Source organism: Saprolegnia parasitica, assembly GCF_000151545.1.
Source record: "Saprolegnia parasitica CBS 223.65 unplaced genomic scaffold supercont2.48, whole genome shotgun sequence".
In the NCBI taxonomy this organism is placed as follows: domain Eukaryota; phylum Oomycota; class Saprolegniomycetes; order Saprolegniales; family Saprolegniaceae; genus Saprolegnia; species Saprolegnia parasitica.
Genome location: NW_012156442.1, coordinates 113861 through 136830, shown reverse-complemented (window position 1 = coordinate 136830; position 22970 = coordinate 113861). Strand labels below are relative to the sequence as shown.

The 22970-nt window shown below is 58.6% G+C and overlaps 12 protein-coding genes across 12 annotated transcripts; 8 read left to right on the top strand and 4 right to left on the bottom strand.

Annotated features, from left to right (window-relative positions):
• Positions 1–1887: 1887 nt before the first annotated feature.
• Positions 1888–2259, top strand: SPRG_09749 (hypothetical protein; the record flags this gene model as incomplete). Its single annotated transcript, XM_012348898.1, has 2 exons — positions 1888–2159; positions 2232–2259. The coding sequence occupies 2 exons, from the start codon at positions 1888–1890 to the stop codon at positions 2257–2259; spliced, it is 300 nt and encodes a 99-aa protein (XP_012204288.1).
• Positions 2260–3120: 861 nt separating this feature from the next.
• On the top strand, positions 3121–4173 carry SPRG_09748 (dihydrodipicolinate synthase; the record flags this gene model as incomplete). Its single annotated transcript, XM_012348897.1, has 3 exons — positions 3121–3753; positions 3807–3886; positions 3945–4173. 2 exons carry the CDS (start codon positions 3121–3123, stop codon positions 3828–3830), a joined length of 657 nt encoding a protein of 218 aa, XP_012204287.1. The 3' UTR covers positions 3831–3886; positions 3945–4173.
• SPRG_09747 (BUB protein kinase) lies at positions 4077–5507 on the bottom strand (the record flags this gene model as incomplete). The annotated part of the gene is made up of 5 exons (XM_012348896.1): positions 4077–4258; positions 4315–4866; positions 4919–4990; positions 5051–5185; positions 5241–5507. 5 exons carry the CDS (start codon positions 5505–5507, stop codon positions 4202–4204), a joined length of 1083 nt encoding a protein of 360 aa, XP_012204286.1. The 3' UTR covers positions 4077–4201.
• Positions 5508–5591: 84 nt separating this feature from the next.
• On the bottom strand, positions 5592–7861 carry SPRG_09746 (hypothetical protein). The gene is made up of 4 exons (XM_012348895.1): positions 7668–7861; positions 7414–7615; positions 7195–7352; positions 5592–7144 (listed from the first exon to the last, which is right to left on the bottom strand). The coding sequence occupies exons 1-4, from the start codon at positions 7817–7819 to the stop codon at positions 5752–5754; spliced, it is 1905 nt and encodes a 634-aa protein (XP_012204285.1). The 5' UTR covers positions 7820–7861; the 3' UTR covers positions 5592–5751.
• Positions 7862–7994: 133 nt separating this feature from the next.
• SPRG_09745 (hypothetical protein) lies at positions 7995–10627 on the top strand (the record flags this gene model as incomplete). The annotated part of the gene is made up of 2 exons (XM_012348894.1): positions 7995–10400; positions 10424–10627. The coding sequence occupies 2 exons, from the start codon at positions 7995–7997 to the stop codon at positions 10625–10627; spliced, it is 2610 nt and encodes an 869-aa protein (XP_012204284.1).
• A 468-nt stretch (positions 10628–11095) lies between these two features.
• SPRG_09744 (hypothetical protein) lies at positions 11096–12024 on the top strand (the record flags this gene model as incomplete). The annotated part of the gene is made up of 2 exons (XM_012348893.1): positions 11096–11484; positions 11649–12024. 2 exons carry the CDS (start codon positions 11096–11098, stop codon positions 12022–12024), a joined length of 765 nt encoding a protein of 254 aa, XP_012204283.1.
• Positions 12025–12473: 449 nt separating this feature from the next.
• On the top strand, positions 12474–13436 carry SPRG_09743 (hypothetical protein; the record flags this gene model as incomplete). Its single annotated transcript, XM_012348892.1, has 1 exon — positions 12474–13436. One exon carries the CDS (start codon positions 12474–12476, stop codon positions 13434–13436), a length of 963 nt encoding a protein of 320 aa, XP_012204282.1.
• Positions 13437–13684: 248 nt separating this feature from the next.
• SPRG_09742 (hypothetical protein) lies at positions 13685–14630 on the top strand. The gene has a single exon (XM_012348891.1). The coding sequence runs from the start codon at positions 13736–13738 to the stop codon at positions 14564–14566; it is 831 nt and encodes a 276-aa protein (XP_012204281.1). The 5' UTR covers positions 13685–13735; the 3' UTR covers positions 14567–14630.
• A 488-nt stretch (positions 14631–15118) lies between these two features.
• On the top strand, positions 15119–16164 carry SPRG_09741 (hypothetical protein; the record flags this gene model as incomplete). Its single annotated transcript, XM_012348890.1, has 2 exons — positions 15119–15550; positions 15779–16164. The coding sequence occupies 2 exons, from the start codon at positions 15119–15121 to the stop codon at positions 15965–15967; spliced, it is 621 nt and encodes a 206-aa protein (XP_012204280.1). The 3' UTR covers positions 15968–16164.
• A 1198-nt stretch (positions 16165–17362) lies between these two features.
• On the top strand, positions 17363–17763 carry SPRG_09740 (hypothetical protein; the record flags this gene model as incomplete). The annotated part of the gene is made up of 2 exons (XM_012348889.1): positions 17363–17627; positions 17747–17763. 2 exons carry the CDS (start codon positions 17363–17365, stop codon positions 17761–17763), a joined length of 282 nt encoding a protein of 93 aa, XP_012204279.1.
• A 400-nt stretch (positions 17764–18163) lies between these two features.
• SPRG_09739 (hypothetical protein) lies at positions 18164–19122 on the bottom strand (the record flags this gene model as incomplete). The annotated part of the gene is made up of 2 exons (XM_012348888.1): positions 18164–18701; positions 18752–19122. The coding sequence occupies 2 exons, from the start codon at positions 19120–19122 to the stop codon at positions 18164–18166; spliced, it is 909 nt and encodes a 302-aa protein (XP_012204278.1).
• A 1747-nt stretch (positions 19123–20869) lies between these two features.
• SPRG_09738 (hypothetical protein) lies at positions 20870–21728 on the bottom strand (the record flags this gene model as incomplete). The annotated part of the gene is made up of 2 exons (XM_012348887.1): positions 20870–21433; positions 21516–21728. 2 exons carry the CDS (start codon positions 21726–21728, stop codon positions 20870–20872), a joined length of 777 nt encoding a protein of 258 aa, XP_012204277.1.
• Between the last annotated feature and the right edge of the window lie 1242 nt (positions 21729–22970).

Genomic DNA, 22970 nt, shown 5'->3' with positions numbered 1-22970 from the left:
CTTGTGAGTCGTAGATGCAAAGGCAAAGTGAGTGCGATCGACGGCTCGGACGCTGGCCTCGGAACCGCCGCATCGTGCGACGATGGGCCGTTTCAAACGAGAGATATGAACGACCCCGTGGCATCGGCGAGTGTGACATTGGCCGGACGGTGGCGTGCGGATGCCGCTTCAAATCCGATCGACCGACGCCACCGGCTTCTTGACGCGGGCACCCATAAATGGTCGCACGGCCGCCGGGCGCCGACGGAGAATGCGCTCGCCTACGATCCGCAATACTGCAACACGTTCATTCAAGATGCGATTGCTACCGTGTATCACTCAGCGCGCTGGACGCCGGGCGCTAAAAAGACCAAGAAGACGACGCGGTCGCCACCGAAAGCGTTCGTGGACAACCACCGTCCAACGTCGGCGACCAGTGTTCGAAGGACTCTGGTGGACAAGCCGATCGACCACCCGATGGATGTTGCCACAATGGTGTACCGTGCACCCATGTTCAAGGCGCCTCATTTACAGGCGCTCGAAGCCGAGACGTATTCGCTGCTTGACGCGACCGACGTTCCATACAAGCATCGACTACCGCGCGGACCAGGAATCAGCGCCGCCCGCCTCCACAGCGCGACATCTCGCCGCGTATACTCTGCAATTTTCCAGTCCAATGGCTCATACGGTGCGGCTAGCAACGCCCGCAGAGCGCTGGTATCACTCGGCCACGACCCAAGACTCCAAAACCAACGAGTTGTCGACGCCTCGAGCACGCATGTCGCGTCATTTATGCCTTCGTGTGCAGACGGTTTCTGCAGCGAAAGCTGCAACGCGCCAAGGAACTCGAAGGTACGGCAGACCAAGAATTCTGGTTGCTGATGAACCGATATGACCAGACCATCGACACGCGGCCGCCCGTCGGCTCCAAGTCTGGTTCCGACGACGACGGCGCAAGCACATCCGCAACAAGTCACCGACCAGAACCAGATTGCGTGCCAATGGTAAGCCAAAGCTGCGCCGGCATCGCCCCCCGGCCCCCGAGCCCGTGCGACAACAAAAAAGAGCTCAGCGCGCGCCCCGCGACATTGAGACCGAAGCCATCAACACCTACCTCCTCGCACGCCTTCTGGCGCGCCCCGGGGACCCCATACAAAAGAAGAAACCATCGCGAAAATCTCGACCCCTCTGTCGCTTTCTACACCCGAGTCGGTATCTAACAGCTCGGGTCGTGTCGTCGATCGACAAGGTGACGGTGCTCGCGCGGTGCGCGCCCCGGATCGCCATCCCCGCCTACGTTCTCTCCACTCGTACCGTACTCGCACCGTCATTGGTAGCAGCCGTCGATGACAACACGGCGTCAACGCTCGTCCTGACCCCGTCACGCCTGATGTCCAGTTGCCCGTGTCCATGGCGCCAAACAACCGCGTGTTGGCGACGGCCGACCGACTACGGCGCGACTCGTCGCTACCGTGTCTCGCCATGCAGTGCAACATTGCTGACGCTGCCGCATCGACAATCCAACGGGTCTATGGACAATATTGTCGCCGGCAGTCACGGGCGGCCGTGCGCATTCAACGCCAGTATCGGGTGCATGTCGTCCGCGCCGACATTCGACTGGGTCTCAAGACGCTCCGGGCACAGCACCGTCGTATCACTCGCCAGCGCGCGCCTCCACCACGAAGAAGGACTCGTGGCTGGTCGACGCTCTACCTGGTCCTCCGCCTGCAGCAGGTCGTGCACCGACGCGTCGCCAAGTGGCGCCAATCGCAGCGTGCCCACAGCAGCGCGAGTACGACTGCCGTTACCTCCATTCAGCGCTGGTATCGGCACTGGAAAGTGGCGCCAACGATTACAGTAGACGACCCGCCGCCCGTCGTGGATAGATTCGACGTCGACGGTTACGCGATGGCCGACGAGTATGCGATCGCGATGACACCACTGGCCACGTCGCCGGTGCGGGTCCCCAACGACGACGACACGGCCCATTGGACCCAAGCGATCGACGCCGACGGCAACGTCTACTACTTCAACGCAATGACGCGCGAGACGACGTGGGACCCGCCGCGCGGGTGGCAGCCGCCGACGTGGGATACGTGCGTTGACGCCAACGGCAGCGTCTACTATTACAACCGCGCGACCAACGAGTCGGTGTGGGAGCTTCCTCAGACCCCAGCTCTGTAGGAGACCACCCCTCGAGTATCAAGTGACATGGTACGAGGACACTCTGTGCCGACGAGTCACGGCGTTAGACACTCTGCGCTCACGTTTTCAGGTTAGAATGGATCGTTCGACTGGTTTTGTCTTGGATGTGAGCTCGCGTTTCTTCGTCGTACAGCTGTATATGGTTTGTTGTGCAGCAGCGTCGTCGTCAAAGCAGATGCAGATACGACACCCCAGACCTGAAGTTGTATTAATATCTGGTCCACTACGAGCTGCCTTCATGCGACTCACGACGTGGAGCCGTGGTGGTCCGCCGGTGCAACCCCCTACGGCAGCAGGCTACCGCAGGACGTGATGATGCCGCGCAGTGTGGCAGGGTGAGTGCCACGCGCCGAGCTCTTGGTTGAAGTCGAGCATGGCACCAGACGTGGCACCACGTGTTTTGCTTGACCCACCTGACAGCGTGGGTGAACGAGGCACGCGTGACGACCGAGCTTTCCGCTTTACTGTACAAATACCCAATGCTATGTGCAACGCATCCTATCTTGGTCTCTAAGAGAACACGCTGGCACCGCAAGCCCACGACCATCATCGTACCACGCACCATTGACATCCCGGCACCACGCTCCAGGCTCTAGGTCCTTCCTCATCCATGTGACGCGGCAGCTGTCGACGTCATCGCCTGCCAATCGATTTCAGGACGCTTCGGGTGATCGACATCCAACACTTGACGGAGCCCACGTCCATCCGCCGTACCACGGGAATCTTCAAGCGCCCTCGTGTGGCGCCAAGGCAAGTTCAACGTGGCGTGTCGCATGTCGTTTCCACCAATCCAACGCGTCTAAAACACATTCCTCCATTCTGATTGGTTCGCACACAAGATTGGCCGGTCCCGATTGCGTCATCCGCTCCAGAAAATGCTTCTGGTGGCCACTAAAACGCGATCTTTGCGCCGAGCTCAGAACCGAATTGCACACGATGGCCAAGCTCCAACTCCAAGGCGCCTTCACCGCGCTCGTGACGCCCTTTACGGCCGACGGCGCCCACGTCGACTATGACGCGCTCCGCCGCATCGTCGAGGCGCAGATCGCCGACGGCATCAACGGCCTCGTACCCATGGGCACGACCGGCGAGTGCCCGACCGTCTCGCACGACGAGCACGACAAGGTCGTCGCGGCCGTCGTCGAGTACGCGGCGGGTCGCGTCCCGGTCATTGCAGGCACTGGCTCCAACAGCACGGTCGAGGCCGTGCGCTTGACCAAGGCGGCCAAGGCCGCGGGCGCGACCGCCTGTCTCGTCGTCAACCCGTACTACAACAAGCCGTCGCAGAAAGGCCTCTACGAGCACTTCAAGGTCATCCAGGACATTGGCCTCCCCGTCGTGCTCTACAACATTCCTGGACGCACCAATGTCAACATGCTACCCGAGACAGTCGCCGAGCTGTACAAGCTGCCGCACATTGTGGCCATCAAGGAGGCGACCGGGTCGCTCGAGCAAGCGTCCGAGATCGCGGCGCTCTGCGACATTACCATCCTTTCGGGCGACGACACGTTGACGCTGCCCATCATGTCGATCGGCGGAAAGGCTGCATTAGCGTCCTCTCCAACATTGGTAAGGAGGTGCTTCTTGTCCGTCCGTGGTGGTTGATGAAGTGTGCTACGTAGCACCGCGCCGGGTCTTGGACGTGACCGAACCGGCGCTTCGCGGCGACTATGCGGCCGCGCGCCGGGCGCATCTCTTGTCGGTACGTCGACGTAGCGCAATGGTCGATGGGCTCATGAGAATGCGCTGGCGCATGGTAGATTCGACTGTGCAAGACCATGTTCATCGAGACCAACCCGCAGCCGATCAAGAAGGCCATGCAGCTCCTTGGGATGTGCTCGCCGGCGTGCCGCCTTCCGCTCGTCGAGTGCTCGGACGAGTCGGCCGCCAAAATCCGCACCGAACTCGTCGCTCATGGCTTGCTTCAAGGATAAACACGTAAAATCATGTTGTGTGCCAATGGCGTCGTGATGGAAAATCCCTTCTTCCACTCGCCATCGCTTGATCGACGAACTTCTCAGAGGGACGACCGGGGCACCATGCGGTCTTGCGCGCGGAGCAGCTGCGTGAGCTCCTACAATATTCCCCATCCATGGCTACATCGCTGCGCCGTGTCGAGATTAAACGGACCTTGATCTTGGACGCGTCCTCCGTGTAGTACCGCTCAAGCATCGTTGCGAGCGCCAAAAGGTCGGGCGGCGCATCGCACGACGGGACGTTCAAGACGCGATCAAAGAGAGTGGTCCAGAGATCGGAGCGCCAGTAGCGCTTCCAATGCCGCTTGATGCGCCACGTCGACGGCGACGTGGTGTGGAGCTCGATATAGTCACCAAAGAGCAGAAAGTGGGCCGTGGCCACGACGCCGAACGCGTCGACTTGGTGGCGCCACGGCCGTTTGGTGAGCATCTCGACGCACTGGAAGCCTTTGGCGTGGCAGTCGCCCTTGAAGCACGTGCCCTTTGGGTACAGGCGCAGATCGATGGACCGGCCAAAGTCGATGAGGCTGAGCTCCGACGTCTCGAACGCCGCCGCGCCTGTCGCGAGTCCGCTGCCGCGAAGGAGCACCCAGTTGTCGGGCTTGATGTCGCCGTGGAGAAAGTGGGCGGAATGCACCATGTGGATCGACCGGAGCATTTGAAGCGTGTAGAACACCGCAATGTTCTCTGGCACCGCCTTGCCATGCTAGTCGACGCCCATGCTATCGACGCGACACGAGGAGCAGGGTAGAGGTTACCTTGGCGTACGTGTTGACGAGGTCGTGCAGTGTGCCCCGGTAGCTGCGCTCGAGGCACAAGAAGGTCGCGTTCTTTCTCACACACAAAGAGCATTGTCGGCCGAACCCTATTTACGATTGGAAATAGGGCACCTGGTAGACGTGCAGCTGGTCGACTTGAATCACAAACGGGTGCAGACGGGGAAAGAGGGCCCAGTGCGACGGTTTGGTGCGATTGTGGATTGTCTGGATCGCGTAAAACTCCCATGGTAAAAACTCAATGCCTTTCTCGTGCTGCTCATTGCGTGTCAGTACGAGACAATAGGCAATGCGATCGTGCCACCTTCATGGCGACTTCGTGGTCCATGAGCTCTGTGTCTTCAATGGACGGAAACGTCGCAGCATAAACAGACGCAAACGAGCCCGAGCCGAGGCGGCCCGTCAGATGGCACACCATAAAGTGGTTGAAGCGCACAGCGATCGGCGCTTTGAACTTGATCGGTCCCTTTTGCTTGAAGGTTGGCAGTTTCGCGTCAAAGACGTGCTTGTACACGTAGACACCGGTTCCCAACGAGCAAAGGAGCGTTGCGAGCGTCTGCGATTGCACCATCTCTTTTCGATGCTTGGTCACATACGGGTCGACGAGGCGCCCCTCGCTACAGGGACATGGCGTCAAGCACCAGTTGCAGCATGCGTGGACATGGAGCGATGGTCATCATTCGTGTTGAAAACCAATACAAATACATATAAATACGAAGCTACCTCAACGTTGTGGGGGCTGGCAAAAGGTCCAAGTGGTCGGTGCCCCCGCTACTCGTACGGCCGACGCGCCTGTCGTGGAACACAATGAGCCTCTACCGGTCGCCCAGCGTCGTGGGCAAAAGACTGAACCCGAGCACGTCCTTGTTGGTCTTCTTTGTCGACTTGGCAATGTCGTTGCGGTCGCCAAGCGCCTTCCGGTTCGGGTCCTTCTTGTGCGGGACGACCGGACCGGACTTGTCGTTCTCCTCTGTAAAAATGAGGAACGCGGGGTTGGCGTCGACAGCCGGCGTGCTCTCATCGTCGTCATCGTCGTCGTCGTCACGGCCGTTGGGCTTGGCCTTGAACGCCGAAAAGTGCAGCTTGCGCACGATCGGCTCTTCCGTTTTGGGCACCCAGTTGGACTTGCGAAACGACGTCAACTGCTCTTGTGTGGGCGACGCCACGACCGGAGCGGCTTTTGTCGGGCTGCAAAACATGCTGCCAATGTCCTCGTACGCCATGCGCGTGTTGAACGTCATGTCGTCCTGCGTGTACTTGGCGTCGTCCGCGATCGCTGCGAGCGGGTGCATGGCGCCGGTCACGGCCAAGACACCGCCACGTGCCATGGTCGTACGCACAGTAGGCTGCCACTTTTGCGGCGCGGGCGCTTGTTGGACAACATCGTCGTCCGTATCGTCGACAAGGAAACCGTTGCGCACAGGCTTACTTGCAGCGACCGGCGCCGCTAGGGCCTTGACCGCTGCGGCAGCTTGTGCCTTGGCCTTCCAGTACCGCTGTGCGCGCACTTCCTCAAAGCAGAGATCGTCCTGCCCCGGCACCTTGAGCATTTCAATGTTAACGCGAAGAATGTCGCGCTTGGTCGCGGGCTTGGTCGCCTTGCGGGCCGAGGGATCCGGCTTGGTCGACACCGATGGTTGCGTCGGGTTTTCGTCGTGCGAGGGAAGCACCGCAGGTGTCATCGATCGGTCATCGAGCCGCGGACGCAGTGCACGGCCCGTGTCGTGGCCCGCGTGCGGTCGCTTGCGACTCGACGCGCGCGTCGCCGCAGTCTCGTCGACAAAGATCTCGACAGGTGGTCCGGTCGGCTCGTCGTACGCCGACGACGGAGTGTGCCCTGCCCGTGGTGCGAGGCCAGCACCCGTCCAAATCGACGGTTTTTGCTCGTTCTCCTTGTTGATTACCTTGGACGACGGCAGCACCTTCCATGCGCTGCTCTTGTTCTCGGAGAGGACACTGCTGTTGGCGTGGGCCTTGTCGTTCTCCGAGTAAATGGCAAACGACGACGCGTTGGCGACGGTAGTGGACGCGGGTTGGCGACGTGGCACCACGGGGACGACGATGGTAGGCGCCGCCGTTGGGGCAAGCGCTTGGCGGCCCTGCGACGTGTCGTCCTCGTCGTCGTCCCGCGACGTCAGCCACTTTTGGCTCACCCGCCGTTCAAATTCGCTGTGCTTGCGCTCGAGCGCGTCAAACGGCTCGGCTTTTCTACACATCAAGAAGGGTTCATCCAGGGCGACCAGCAGGGCCAACTGTACTTTTGGAGCCCCTTGGCGTAAATGAGCTCGGCGTTCTTGACGTCGCCCTTGCGCTCGAGGAGGAGCGCCCACGCAATGTAGAAGAGCGCGAGCTTGTCGCCAATCTTGTTCTTGTAGAGGTACTTAAAGACCTCGATGGGCTTGTCGATGCGGTCAATCTACGCCATGTCCATGTATGAGTCCTTCTTCTGCATCGTCGTCATGGACGCTTGGACGTACATATTGGATCCAGAACCGAAGGTACCGGTCGTCGTTGCGGTAGCGTCGATCGGCCGTGAACGCGCGGGTCGCGCGCTCGAGGATCGTAAAGTTCTTGGCCGTGTCGGACGGGAAGTTCTCCTCGGTCCACTTCTGGTACGCGACCCATGTCTCGAGCGGGTCGTCATGGCTCATGGCGTTCTTGATCTGGACTTCATACGACCTAGCATGATGCACATGGATCGAACCGTCGTCGTCGGCGCTCCATGACGTACCGCTCCATCTCGGCCAGCGACGCCTTGAGCTCGACCGAGTTGGCCTTGACGAGGAGCGCGTTGAGCTTCTCGACGTTCCTTCCCCGCGCGACCGGGGCCACGTTCTCCTTGCAGAGCTCCCATGCGAACGATGCATCTCCTCGGCCTGCCATGCTTCCTCCGATCGCTGCCACGAACTCGACTGAGGATGAAATTCAAAAATCCAAATGTCGGTATCCGGACCCTCCGGATAATCACTACGTGGCACATGCCACATTCCATTTGCACCAATCACACGCCGTGGTTGCGTGCGATTTTGTCCAATGGCCGAAGGCGCATTCGTGGCGCATGGAGGCAGCGTACACGAGCGCGTTTGCGCTGGACGCGACCAGCGCCGAGCTGACCGACGACGCCCATGCGTACGAGCAAGAGATGGCGCTCGACAGGTACATGCAGTCGCCCGACAAGGACGACGACGCCGATACGGACGTGGGCAGCATGACCTTTCTGCCGCCTACCCTGGCGCCGGCGACGTCGCTCAAGGACGAGAAGCGCCGCCGTCTCCTGGCCCATCCCATGGTGCTGAGCGTCTCAACCGATGGCCGTGAGGTTGCTTGCAAGTGTGGCCGCATCGTGCGCCTCAACCCGCCGTGGTACATGCTCAAGTACGACCAGCACACGATGAGTCGCAACTGCGGCGAGCCACGGCCGAGCCGGAAGCGCACGGCCTTGGCGCAAGCTTCTGTGAGTGCAGATGTCGATACAATCCTGGCACAAGGCGAGCCTGGCCCAGACGCGTCTGTCCTTGACGAACACCGCTTCCGCGTCGCGCAGCAGCTGCGCGAGCACCCCAAGTTTGTTGCGCTGGCGCCGGATGGGCTCTCGATCGAGTGTCGCTGCAACCGGCTCGTGCACCTCGAGGGCCCATGGCAACCGGCAGCGTTCTTTGCCCACGTCGAGAGCGATGTCTGCGATCGGCCCGTGCAGCGCAAGCGTCGCCGCGCGTCGCCGCCGCCGCCACCCTCGTCGGTGCTCGCACTGCCATGCCCCGGCATTCGGTCGCCGGATGTGGCCGTCTACGTGCGCGCAGCGGTCCAGGTCACGGGCGGGTCCCGGCCGCGCCATACGATCGCGCGAGAGCTCTTTCCGCGTCTGCTGCCACCCGGTGGGCCGTGCGAGATGGCCAAACTGCTCTGCCCGACCGAGAAGAAGCTGCTGCACGACGCGCTGCAGCGCGAAGCGCTCTGGTGGATCGACAAGGATGCAGGTACCGTCCGGAGCCTCCAGTGCACGGGTGCGGCGACGCGCACGACCTCCGACGCGACGCGGCTGCCCTGCGCGAAATGCAGTCATCTGCGGTCGATTCCGTCGTTCCGAACAGCGGTCGCGAGTGCCAACAAGCCACCCAAGGCGCTGCGTCAAACCAAGTTTATACCCAAGAGCCTCGGGCCGGCGTCGGCCGTCGACGCGCTCCTCGTCCACGGGCAGGACGCCTACGTCCGCGAGCTCCGCGATCTGCTTGCACAGCACGCGAGCGATGCGACCAAGTGCAGCCATGTCTGGCTCCATGCCGCCGAAGTCGGCTTGCGCAACGAACTCGCCGACCACCCAGTGCTCCTTGCCGTGCTCGAGTGGATCGTGCATTTGAAAGAAAAGGAGCGGCGCGGCGTCGGCAAGCAAAACATGCCGATATCCCCGGCCTTGGATGCGTTCCATGCGGCACTTGCCGACTTGTCCGAGGACGCGGCGACGCTCTTCAGTCTGCACTTTTGCGGCCGGTCCAAGCGAAGCAGGTCCCGGAAATCGGATGGACACGTGCTCTCATTGCTGCCGCCAGACGCCGCGCTGGGCGACCTCATGCTGTCGCTACCACCGTCGGACGACCCGCCCTCGGACAATGACGACCACGACCTTGTACCGGACGAAGTGCCTCTGGACGATCCGATCGCGCCTCCTGCGTCCACGGTGCTGGCCCAGCGCGAAGCCGCGTGGGCAATCCATAGTCAGAGTCACCCGAACGAAGAGATTCCGTGCCCCGGCATCACGGCGGTGCACGAATTCGTGAGCGCGAGCTTCCAGCCCATTGGCGGCAGCCGCCCGCGGTACGTGCTCGCGAAAGACTATGCCCCGGACGCGCTCGTCGACGGCAAGTTGGTGCTCTCGGCCCTGACGCCGGCGCAAGCCGACGTGATCCACGATGCGGCGTTCCGCGAGTCCCTCTGGCGCATCGACAAGCACGGCAAGTGCGTTCGCAGCCGGCGCTGCCTCCGCAGCTGCACGCGGGCCCTGGGTGCGTGCGACGCCTGCCGCAGCCTCCACCGCAACGCGACCTTTCGATCGGCCGTGAGCCGCGCCCGCAAGAAAGCGGGCGACCCCGCGTCGGTGCTCGCGAATGTCAAGTTCACGCCGCACGCGTTCACGAAGCACGACCCGCTCCTGCGCGCCGTGGCCGGCAACCCGAGCCTTCGATCGCTTGTGCTTGACACGCCGCGCGACGACGACCGCGGGGTCTTCTGGCTCAAGCTCGCGCGCTTGGGCCTCGGAGGCGCGTTCCGCGAGTTCAGCGTCGTCGAAGGCGTCTTGGCGAGCGTCTTGGATGTCAAGGACAAGGCGCGGCGCGGCGTCGGGAAGCAAAACATGACGTACACACCGGCCCTCGACGCGTTCCTCGAGGAGCTCGCGGCCACGTCACTGCCAGCGTTTGAGCTCTTTGCGGGTCATTTCTGCGTCCGGTCGCTGCGCTCGAGCAAGCTCGTGCAAAAGAGAAGCGGCGCAAGCTCGGTGTCGGCCCCTCGGACGATGAGCCGATGGCGATGCCCGCGATCTTGATGTACAGCGACGACGACGAGACCGGGCACAGTAGCAGCGACCGGCTCTTGACCGATGCGTTTTTGGGCACGTCGGAGAGCGCGCTCGGCCTCGCATCGGCCCTCGCGCGCCTCGATACTGATATCCACGGCAACGACGTCATTTCGCTCTAGAGGATAAAGTGGGAACCACGATTTTGGATACTGGACGATCTGGCTATGGATAGGATTGGATAGGTGTGAGGATTAATGGAGGACATTGTATGTGCGATGCTTATAGCGAGGGTGTTTAGGTAGAACGTATTCGTGCACGCTCGTGAGGACAGAGAGGTGCGGGTCACACCCGATTCGGTTCGCGCGGGGCTAGGGTGGGTAGGCTAGGGGTAGGTCGTGGAGGCGGTTCTACACAACGTAAGAAGAGTTGCTTTGACTAGTCGGCAGTGGAACACGTATCGTACCTTTCACGTTTTAGTGCAGCTTGAAAGAGAATGCGGAAGTAGCGGCCCACGCACGATCGCCGTCGCGACGTCAGTGTGCCCAGTGGTCCGACCGTTGTTAAAAACATGTTTAAAACACACCTCGCGGTCGGGTCGGGTTCAAATCCGATCCAACGGCGCAATCAACACGCAAGCCAACTGCAACATGGCCTTCGTCAACGTCCTCATGAGCGCGCATCTCCTGCCGCTCGTCACCGCCTATCAAGAGGGCGTCAACCAAGACGTGCGTATCCTCACGCGCCTCGGCCACAGCCCTCCAGCTCTAGGCGGCGACCTCGGGCCTGTGCACGCAGTCATGGCACCGTGGCTCGATCGCGTCGGCTTCCGCTTCTTGCACCAGCTATGCCCAACGCTCGTCTTTAGCTACGCGCTCGAGTATGGCCGCGTCGATCTTGTGCGCGAGCTCATGGCGACAGACGAGCTGCATCTCAGCAACAAGTGCTGGTATCTCGACATCATAATGTGGCGCAGCTGTGCCCACAACCATCGCCATTTGCAATCGTACGTCGACAGCATCTGGCCCGCGTACTTGGAGTACGGCGACATGTTGTTTCGCGGCGCGCAGAGGAATGTGAGCCGCCAATCTGGTCAAGTGAATTAATACCACCTTGCTGCGTCGACTTGCTGCATTTTTTCATGGAGAAGTCCATCGGTGCGTGCCCGTCAGCATTGACAGCCATCGCACTGCGCACCGGCAGACTCTGCATCGTGCAAGAGCTCCTCAACCTACGAGCGATCTCCAGCTGCAAGGCCTATAACATGCGGCTTGCCGCGGCGATCGGCAAACCGGGCCTCGTCGCGTTGCTCTTAAAGAACAGCTCTGGTGGCATGGCTCTTGTGGCCTTTCGAGAAGCGGTCGCCTACAACCAACTTGCGCTCCTCCAGTGCCTCTGTACGCAGTACAACGAACCAGTGCATTGGCGCATCGCTCTCCAAGCCACCAACCTCCAACACGACATGATTCATTACGTTGCACCGACGCACGATCTTCGCCTCAGCCGAGGCAGCGCGCGTGCAACGACGCCACAAGCGTCACACCAAAGGTTAGCCTACCCGACGGACACGCTCGCGTAGATAGCGTACGACACTGCAGGTGCGTCGCGTCTATCTATCCATGTACTATCTCTAAATCCCTTTCCATCCATCTACTTCTCCACGAGTATCGACGTGGGACGCCATGCTGCCACGTGAGACCGACAACTCGAACTCACGTACCAGTATCTGTGTGGACTCGGTAGCATTCAGGGCCGTTGGTCCAGGGGTACTATTATGTACCCCTGCGTTGGTCAGCGCAGCCTTGACGCTCTGGCGCGATTATAAGCCAATCCAAAGTCGATTCCACATTCAACGGCATGTCATTCGTTGTATTGCAGCCAATGGCATCGCTCCATCCCGCGAATCACGCCGCCTCCCGCTGCCACCTCATTCTCCCGGTACCATGTGTTTGAAACCTGTTTAAAACACGCCACGTGTTTAAAATTTCAAATCCGATCCAGCGGCGCACGACGCAAGCCGACTGCAACATGGCCTGCCCCGGCGTCCTCATGAGCGCGCAGCTCCTGCCGCTCGTCACCGCCTACCAAGAGGGCGTCAACCAAGACGTATGCATCCTCACGCGCCTCGGCCACGACCCGCCGGACGGCGACCTCGGGCCCGTGCATGCGGTCATGGCACCGTGGCTCGATCGCGTCGACTTTCGCTTCGTGCCTCAGCTGTGTCCATCGCTCGTCTTTAGCTACGCGCTCGAGTATGGCCGCGTCGATCTTGTGCACGAGCTTGTGGCGACGAAGACGCTGTGCATCGCCGGCGGACGCTGGACGCTCCACTACGGGGCGTGGCGCCGCTGCGTGGGTAAGCACCGTCATTTGCGCCAACACTACATGGCCGACCACCGCGGGAATGTCTGCAACTCCTGTTCCTACGGAAAGACTGGTAGCGAAACCATTTCCGGCGCCGTGCGTCACCTTGTAGTCGCGGCCTGTCTCGGCGACCACGTCGACTTGCTCCGTTTTGCCATGGAACAAGATGTCAAACTGTACCTGCCGACAGTGGTAGCGACTGCGCTGCGTGGCGGTCGGCTCTGCATCGTGGAGTACTTCTTGGAGCAACGCGTGGTCGCCGCCTTCAGAGCCCACCACATTGGGCATGCAGTCGCGAGCGGCAGCACGGACCTCGTGGCTTTCCTCTTGAATCACAGCACCCACGGCATGATCGCAGAGGCATTCGAGCAAGCTACCATCCAGAACCAGTTGGCGCTCCTCCAGTGGCTCTGCACCACGTACAACGAGCCACTGTACTGGCGCATCGCACTTAATATCGCTGTCGCCAACCTCCAACATGACGTGATCGCGTACTTTGCAACGACGCTTGGCCTCCACCTCACGCCGACCGAAGCAACGCGCGTGCAACGACGCCACCAGCGCAACGAAGCGACCGACCAACGCCGCAAGCGCAAGCGCGATGCGCCGACAAGCCCGCGCGACTAAGCCCTCGGTAGAACCCAAGACTTATCTATCAATCATTTATCTACTTATCAATCAATCAATCAATCAATCAATCAATCAATCAATCAATTAATCAATCAATCAAGAATCTATCTCGTGTCATTTATCGGGAAGCTATACTACTGAACCTCAAGGAGCTACCGTATGGCAGGCCGTGTAAATTTAGGCATTTTCCAAAATTAGACCTGCATTTGCCTAAATTAAAATTGCCGGCGGGCAGAAATTAAGCCTTTTTTCATCCGCATTGCCGCTTCATACGTGCCCGTACGAGCTTGTAGGCCATGGCGCCATCAAGAACGACCCCTTTCCAGTCGAAACACGCCCTCGAGTACGGTTTGGAGCTCGTCGCGACTTCCGCGGACGGCGATCAGACAGTGCGCTGCAAGTTTTGTGTCTACGAGGGCCGCGACAAGGTGGAAGTCTGTCCTGGTGCGACGCGCAAACGCAAGAGCCGCACCGACATTCAATTCTTCAAGAGACCGTTTAAGCCCGAGAACTACCGCAGCCATCTGAAGCAGCACGAAGCGTCTTGGGCGGTGTACAAGGAGTTGTCGTTGGAGAAGAAGAAGGTCTACTTCACGGACAAGATCAGCTCGGCCAACACGATGCACAGCTTCGTCGACAGCTCCGCGGACACGATCGTGTACACGATCAAGGGGACGATTGTCGACGACATCATTGGCGATCTTTTCTTTCGACCCGACCAAGGCGACGTGGATGAGGACGACGACGAACTCGGAGACAACGCCGCGTCTGCCGCGAGGAAGAAAGCAGCGCAACTCGTCAAGCAGAAGGTTAATGCCATGTCACTGTTCAAGTTGGCAGAAGATGAAGAAGGCGGCCTTGAACCTTCATTCTCAGCTGCTCTCGACAAGCACGACCTCACTACAACATTTGATGAGGCCTGGGACGTGACGGCCGGACGCTGGGTCACTCTGCAGACCTTCTGCTGTGGCTTAGCAGCCGTCTTCCCCAACACCACGTCCGTCGAGTCTGATTTCTCGATCCTCAAGTGGGAAATGGACGAGAATCGGACCGACATGATGCACCTTTCACTCGAAGGAGTCTTCCAGGCCAAGCAGCGGGACGTATTGCAAGCTTTAAGCCATTGAAATGCATCATATCTTGCTCATGAACCCCTCAAATGCCTCGTCACATGCCCAAATGCCTCGTCACATGCTCTAGTTTCGGCAGATGCACATTTTAGTGCTCGCAATGTGCGTAAAATAGCTTAATTTATTTAAATCAGGCAAAGACCGAATTTTACACGGCCTGCCGTATGCCAACCCAGGTGCGCTCAGCCACCGCACTGCGTGCCAACCCGACCGTCGCGTGACGCCTTTCTTAGCCAATCAAATGCGAATGTTGCCTTGTATGGCATGCTATTCGCTGCATTTGAACCAATGGCATCGCGCGATTGGGTGAATTACGCCGCCACGTCGTTGGGAATTCGGCGATGTCAAGGCAATAGCATCAAATACGTCGTCGCATGAACACGAGGGATCAACTTACTGGTTCCCGGCTGCGTCAATACAGCAAGCACTCGACGCCGCCAACTTCAACCCAAGCAAACACATATCACTGTTGGGTTGTTTCGAATCCGATTCAGCAACGAACGCCGCAAGCAGACTGCAACAACGAACATGGCCTGCCCCGGCGTCCTCATGAGCGCGCAGCTCCTGCCACTCGTCACTGCCTACCAAGTGGGCGTCAACCAAGACGTATGCATCCTCACGCGCCTCGGCCACGACCCGCCGGACGGCGACCTCGGGCCCGTGCATGCGGTCATGGCACCGTGGCTCGATCGCGTCGGCTTCCGCTTCGTGCCTCAGCTGTGTCCATCGCTCGTCTTTAGCTACGCGCTCGAGTATGGCCGTGTCGATCTTGTGCGTGAGCTCATGGCGGCGCATATGCTCTGCTTCACTGGCCAGCAGTGGTTGCTCCTGTACGGGGCGTGGCGCCGCTGCATGGGGAAGCACCTTCATTTGCAATGGCAGAACACCGCCGACGGCGACGGAAATATCCACGGCGGCTACGTCTCTTTTTACTGCAGCATGTGTGCCAACGGGACGTGCATTTTCGGCTCATACCTTGCAGTCGCGGCCTGTTTCGGCGACCGCGGATCGACCAAAATGGGAGCTTGGAGGAGCGCATCTCGGAGGCGATCTTGTGTCCGACGTGCGAGAGAGGCCGTCGAGAAATTGGCCAGGGCTCCACCCAAGGGCCGACTTGGTGGCTCGTCACGCATAGAAAGGCTGCCCATACCTACAGGCTGTAGGTATGGCCGAAGCGCACGGCTTGCCACGTACTACTAGTATTACTAGTATCACGTGCCTGGCCCTCCCGTGCTTTCGCCCCGCGGGCGCGGTCGCCCTGCCTCCACGAAGTCCCGTCGCCTCCCGGCCCTCCGCCGCCACCACCAGTCGTCCGGCCTCGCCGCGTGCGGCGTCGGTTCTATGCGCTGGGTCGGTATCCGGATTTATTCGGATGCGGGCTCGGACGGTTTCGTTTGAAACACACCCGACGGCTTGCACTCCTCTGTCGGGTGGTCCGAGTACAGGAGCCTGCGTACGACCTCGAGCGAGCTAACTCTCGGCGAGTGGGGTCCACCACGGGATGGATCTCTCCGTGCGCAGCTCACTCCCAACGACCAAGTGCTGGTACCAACTCCCACGCATTCAGGCGTAGCACTACGTATGCGAACTCTTTGTAAGGAAGATAACGCGGAACACGTTCATATATATACGTGCCTGGTGGCCATGATCGGTTCGGCAAGAACACTGGCGATTAGCTCGAAAGCGAAATCTTTGCCGCTCTGATTGGCCACAAATCGAAGTCTTGTCGCTCTGATTATTAATACCTGAAACACATTGCCCTGGCGTTGAAGAAAACATGGGAGACCGACGAGGAACGCTGCATTGCGACCGAGCGATGCCTCGTGATGGCATGTACGTAGAGACTGTCGATAGAATCTTTCTGGCGTCGCAGATCGTTTGGAACTCTAGCTCAATGCTGGATCCTTTCTATCACAAGACTTGGTTCACGACATATACTTAAATAGTGTGAGCATAATTCAGCACAACGACGAGTAGCAGCCCACAGACGCGCCAGCGCCACGTAGCAACCGTGTATACTCTCCACACACTTCTTGAATGACGTACATGTCGTTTCCGACGCTGCACGTAGCGCAATCATGCGCAAATCCATTTTCCATTTTTCGAGGTGGTGGCAGAATTGCGCAAATACTTCACGTGACATCGCGGGGTTCCAAAGCTCCAAGGACCGTGAAACAGGCTGCCACAGTTGGCAATGGGTCTCGACCCGGTGTGCGACCAGTTTGTTGGGCGCCGTCGTTGCTTGGGCACCCACACCAAACTCGAACTGCCGAGCGTCGGTTTTCACAAAATTCGACATGCAATTTCGGTTTAAAATGCGTCGATATCGCGGAAACCAGGGACGCCGTCTCTTTTTGTTCATGTTAAAGAGCGTGTTGCATGGGGCCAAGGGAGGCAAAGTGTGCGTGATACCGCTGCGTGATGAGGCCTTGTATCCCATACAGTATTTCAGTACAGCGAAGAAGCACACTATATCAAAATTTTGTTTGCCGCTGACATTTGCTCTCGCTACAGAGCTCGTACGGCGACGCCACATCGCATTTTGGACTCCCAAAAGTGTGGTCTAGCATTCTGGCAAGTATGGGCGATTTCATTGTCAAACTTCATTCTGGTCGATCCGGCGGCGCGGCGGGCCCATGTTCACCAAAATATGGTTATTTATGGTTGTAAATGGCTAATGCCAAGAATAGTGACCAGCGACAGAAAGACTCTATCGACAGATTTTACGTACATGCCATCACAAGGTATCGCTCGGTCGCAATGCAGCGTTCCTCGGACTTGCTCCGTTTTGCCATGGAAAAAGATGTCGGTCTGTACCTGCCGAAATTGGTAGTGATTGCGCTGCGTGGCGGTCGGCTCTGCATCGTGCAGGACCTCGTTGGGCAAGGCATCATCCCCGCCTTCAAAGCTTCCCACATGCAGCTTGCAGTGATACCCGGCAACACGCACCTCGTGGCTTTTCTCTTGGCCAACAGCTCTTGCAGCGAGATGGCAGAGATGTTCGAGCAAGCGGCGACGCAGAACCAGTTTGAGCTCTTGCAGTGGCTCCACACCACGTGTACGAGTACAACGAGCCACTATATTAGCGCATTGCTTTCGATTTCGCTGTCACCAACCCTTCAACATGACGTGATCGCGTACTTTGCGACGCCGCTGTGTCGATGCACGCAACGATAGCTTGCTCCAAGATCTAATTCAAGTGACGATATACAGGTCCCGCGCGGGGTGAGCTGGCAGGGACTTTTGAATGCGAAGCGTTGGTGCCACACTTACGATTGTGTCTTCAGGCCGACGACCTCGTCTTCATGCCAAGCACGATCCGCGTGCAATCACTACGGCAATGGCCTCTGCACCGCGCGTGGACCATGTGTGGACCATGTGTGTCAAATTGAGACACAGGGCGGCTCAAGCAAGGAATCGTCGATTGTGGGCTGTCGGCTTTAGCGTTACATGTCGTAGGGCATGATGTGATCATATGTGCATAGCTCTACAAAGTGATATGCACATCGATGGCTAGAGAGTTCACTAAATAGTTAGTTAGATAAAGCTGTCTGTGCTTGCCTCGACAGAACGGTGCCGATGCTGCTTTTGATGCTAGTTGCGCGACCGTGTCACCCGGGCAGGCTCATCGTCGTTGAGGCGCTTGCGGCGTCGCTGCACGCGCGCTGCTTCGGCTGGCGTGAGATGAAGGTCGTGCGTTGTCGCAAAGTACGCGATCACGTCATGTTGGAGGTTGGTGGCGGCAATGCTGAGAGCCATGCGCCAGTACCGTGGCTCGTTGTACGTGGTGCAGAGCCACTGGAGGAGCGCAAACTGGTTCTGGACGCTAGCTTGCTTGAATGCCTCTGCGATCATGTCATCCGAGCTGTTGTCCACGAGAAAAGCCACAAGGTCTGCACTGCCGCTCGCGACTGCAAGCCGCATATCCGTGTCCTTGAAGGCCGAGATCACGCGCTTTTCCAAGAGCTCCTGCGCAATGCCGAGCCCGCCAGCGCACAGTGCAACCGCTAGCATTGACGGCAGATACGCACGGGCGCTCGTCTCCATGACGAATCGCAGCAACTCGACGTGGCCGCCGAGACAGGCCGCGGCGGCAAGGTGTCGCAAGTGACCGTTAATGCATGTTCCGTTGCTGTACATCTTGGGGCATAGATGTTGCGATTGTGTTGGTTGTACACGTACCACCTGTCGGCGTAGTGGTGTTGCACATGCCGGTGCTTGCAGACGCAGTCGGTCCGCGTCCCGATACGAAGACACCATTCGTGCTCGTGTATAAGGCGCAGCACGTTCGTCGCCATGAGCTCGCGCACAAGATCGACGCGGCCATACTCGAGCACGTAGCTAAAGACGAGCGATGGGCACAGCTGATGTACGAAGCGTAAGCCGACGCGATCAAGCCACGGTGCCATGAGCGCATGTAAGGGCCCGAGGTCGCCGTCCGGCGGGCTGTGGCCGAGGCGCGTGAGGATGCGAACGTCTTGGTTGACGCCCTCTTGGTAGGCGGAGACGAGCGGCAGGAGCTGCGCGTTCGTGAGGACGCCGAGGCAGGCCATGGTCTCGGGCTTGCGACGTGCGCCGCTGGATTGGATCGGATTTGAATAAAACGAACAGCGGTACACGATGGGTATAAAACATGTTTTAAACATATTGTTTGGGTGTTGCTTTTGGAAGATGGATATTGGTCGCTGAGCGAGGGTTGTCTAGCGTGCGGTAGACGCTAGGACTATACTACAAACATGTGTAGGGAATATCAATGCACTGCATAGAGCGAGTGACCGCGCGCGTCTCTAACTGACGTGTGGGCGACCGACCACCGCCGAGCCAAGGCGACAAAGCAATCGGACGTTGGAAGGTACATGACAATATATGGACGGTTAAGAGGCAGCGAAGGCTTGCGATGTCTGCTTCGCTCGTTGTTGAATCGGTGTGCAGCCCCAGGCGGGATTGATCGATCTCATGAGGTCCCCGAACGCAGCGCGGCGTCAAGCGGCCGTGTTGAGTGATATCGGCGCTGGCAGCAGCGAGACACCGAGGTCCATGTTGAAGCGTCAAGGGCGTTGGAGGTTGTGTCAAAGTCGGACCAGAAAACAAGTTGTTGGATGCGTGCGGACGAAAAAGCAGAAGGCAATCGACACTGAGGAAGAGCGAGAGGAGGTGCCCGAGATCGAGCCACTCGAGGAGCTTCTCGGCACGCGACGGCGGTGGCCGTGCTGCCGATGACGCGGGGTGCTTGGCGCGACGTCACATAGCGCTTTGGGCCGACTTCGATATGTATTGTTGCGCGCATGCTTTTTCTTGACCGACCGGTCAAGGAGACATGCGTTTTCCAAGACCTCGTTCGTGTGTGTAAGCTCCAGTGCATTGCTCGCGGATGGCACGTTTACGTCGCGACTTCGCACCTCATCGCCATGGCATGTACAGGTGCGCTAATTCATACCCAATGCAATATTATATCGCTGTTCAAATTAAATGTGAGGAAAACAGCCCTAACCCCAGACCTAGCCCCACCACGGCGCCCACTGTTACGTCCATCGTCAAGCAGCGACATGGGTGTCGTGCTACGGTGCGCTCGTGTCGCTTCCTAGGAACTGTTTCGGAACTGCTAAAGTCCGATGCAGGCGCACGAGGCAGAGACTTGTGTCGTAAGGAGCAAACTGTACAGTGTATGTGTATTGGTTCATTATGTAAACTGGATAATCCAGTGGTATCATCCGCGGATGATCGATCTCTATGGACCGCAACCGCGGGCAACACGATCAAGGTACTCAAGAAAGGCCGCAAGAAGGACTTCGCTCTGGCATTTGCCGCCAGCCGTACCATCGACACCAAGAACAAGCTTGCTGTCCACGCCCAACAGACCATGAAGATGTCTCCCGTCCCGACGAACCCGCGCAAACGTGCCCCGTCGCAGACCTTTACGGCCGACCACATACCGCTGTTGAAAGGGGCGGAACCCCGCGGTGAGGAAGGAGCCCGACTTACCCGAAGAGGATGAGGTAGATTAGTGGTTAAAGGGCAAGTAAGGAGCCGACTGGCTCCGTTGGCTAGGCTATCGTTCTAGATATGACGGCTCTTGCTACTGTTCTACTGTTCTACTGTTCTACGCTGGAGAGACGCTGGCTAACACTATCTACGTGTCGAGACTATGCTTCAACAACCGCTCGACCGCGAACCGTTGCCGATCCCGACCACCATTCCGGACGAGTCCGACGACGACGTGCCATCTGCGCCCGTCCCATGTGACGAGGCGCCCGATCAAGATGTCCAAGATGGTCAAGATGTCCAAACCGATCAAGATGTTCACGATGCCCAAAGAGCCGCGCCGAGTCCTGCGTCCATGTACGACGAGGCAGTCGGCACGTGTACGAGCATACTGCACGCCGGCCGTGCGATCGTGTTGCCGGTCGTTGGCTTGGGCGCCGTGCAGTCGAGCGGCCAGAGTGAGCCGACCTTCGTACTTGCGGTCAGCGTCGGGTAACCCGTCATGACCAGCAGCTTGCCACCATGCGAGAGCTGGTAAAAACCATTGTCGTCGACTAGCGACGTGGAAATGAGCTGCATGGGCACGTCAGGGTACGTAGTGGAGGACATCATCGAGCACGAGTTCGGCACCCGTGCTGGGCTCGTCGGGACGGGAGACGTCTTCATGGTCTGTTGGGCGTGGACAGCAAGCTTGTTCTTGGTGTCGATGGCACGGCTGGCGGCAAGTGCCAGAGCGAAGTTCTTCTTGCGGCCTTCCTTGAGTACCTTGATCGTGTTGCCCGCGGTTGCGGTCCATGGAGATCGATCATCCGTGAGGATGTTGGCGCAGAGTTCGTCAAAGACACGCTGGGGCTTGTTCTGGACGTTGTTGTCGCGCTCGCACTTTCAAAAGTGAGCCTCGCTGTGGAGCGATGGGCTTCTTGTGCGCTGGGCGCATAGGTAGGTCCTCCTTGATGTTACCAACCGTGACCAGCACGCGCGCGTCGCCGTGCGCGTCGTGCGCTTGTAGCTGTTGGATCACTTGGGCTGTAGATCCAGTCGACAGTTGTAGCATCTTGGCCGGTGTGTGAGGCGACGGCGCCGATCTGGTTGGTGTGTCGGGCGACGGCGTGAGTGCGCCACGAGTGGAGTCGGGAGTGGGGATGAGTGTGGGGACGTGTCGCTTGTGGTGTTGCATGCTGCCGTTGTGAGCTGCACGAGAGAGCAATTCCTTCCTTGGGCTCATAACCTGTCGGAACTGCTCGAGTCCGATGCAGGCGCACGAGGCAGAGACTTCTTACGTAAGAAGCAACAGTAAAGTTTATTTAGTCATTGTGTAAACTGGATTATCCAGTTTACACAATACGATTGTAGTTGCACCGTGCAACTACAATCGTTGCACGCTATACTTGGTCCGCGACTGGAACAACATAGGGGAAGGTCGAATGACGCCATTTCTAATCTCGAGCGACGACACCAAGTTCCATTGCACGTGTTATGCTTGAGCGACTGATGTGCATCGAACGTACCTGTATAGGACACTCGATGAGAGAGGGATGCTGCGGCCTTGGTAGACGTTCCGAATACAACGACATGTATCCGGATGATTGTCGAGTGCAGTGACATCGGCTGTGATCACCGACAGTTACACAATGTGTAACTGTCGCGGCAAAGAGATGTCATCTCTTTGCCGCGATCTTTTGAAACCGAAGCGAGCGGACAAGTAAGCTCGTACGTACGCCAAAAGAGAGATTCGCTAGCATTTCCAGTGCGTTCTTTCCATCTCACACTAGTTCGTTCGAGCTGTATTGACAAACATGTTTTGGTGCGTTTGCCTTCTTTGCCTGTGCGCTGGCCGGTGGTTTGTGCACGGTATATATTCTCCGTTTTAAAAGGTGCGTTGGAGCGGAGGGAACAGTGATCATGGCGGGCAGTGTATCGCATGAGCAGGACGGGCTGGATCACCGCCGAAAATAGCCGGACTACCATTCAAAGATCGGCCGCGGTCAACCACGACATGGCTCGGTAGAGGTCGACACGAGTTGGTGGAGGCGAGATCGTGAGCACCACAAAATCACCAGGTGTATTCCTGCGTTGGCACACGAGAATAATGATTTAGGAAAGCCCTAAAGCACGAATCGCAACGCGATTGGCTGCTGGCGAAACGGCACTCTGCGACAGCTTGAAAAACGGCCGAGAGAAAGGTATCGAGCGGACCATGATGGATGGATTGCAGTACCGTAATACTCACTGGTGCGACTATTCTTACGCCCCGAATGTCCCGCACGGTGAACGGTGATCACTGTATGTTTCGCTCATGTCCATCGTCCCCCGGACTGGCGCTGGAGGCGATTCGCTGCACGTTCTGCAGCGCACGATGTCGTTGCTTGCTTCAACATTCATTCTTGTACGGTTCGTTTGCTACGGGATGGCGCACCCA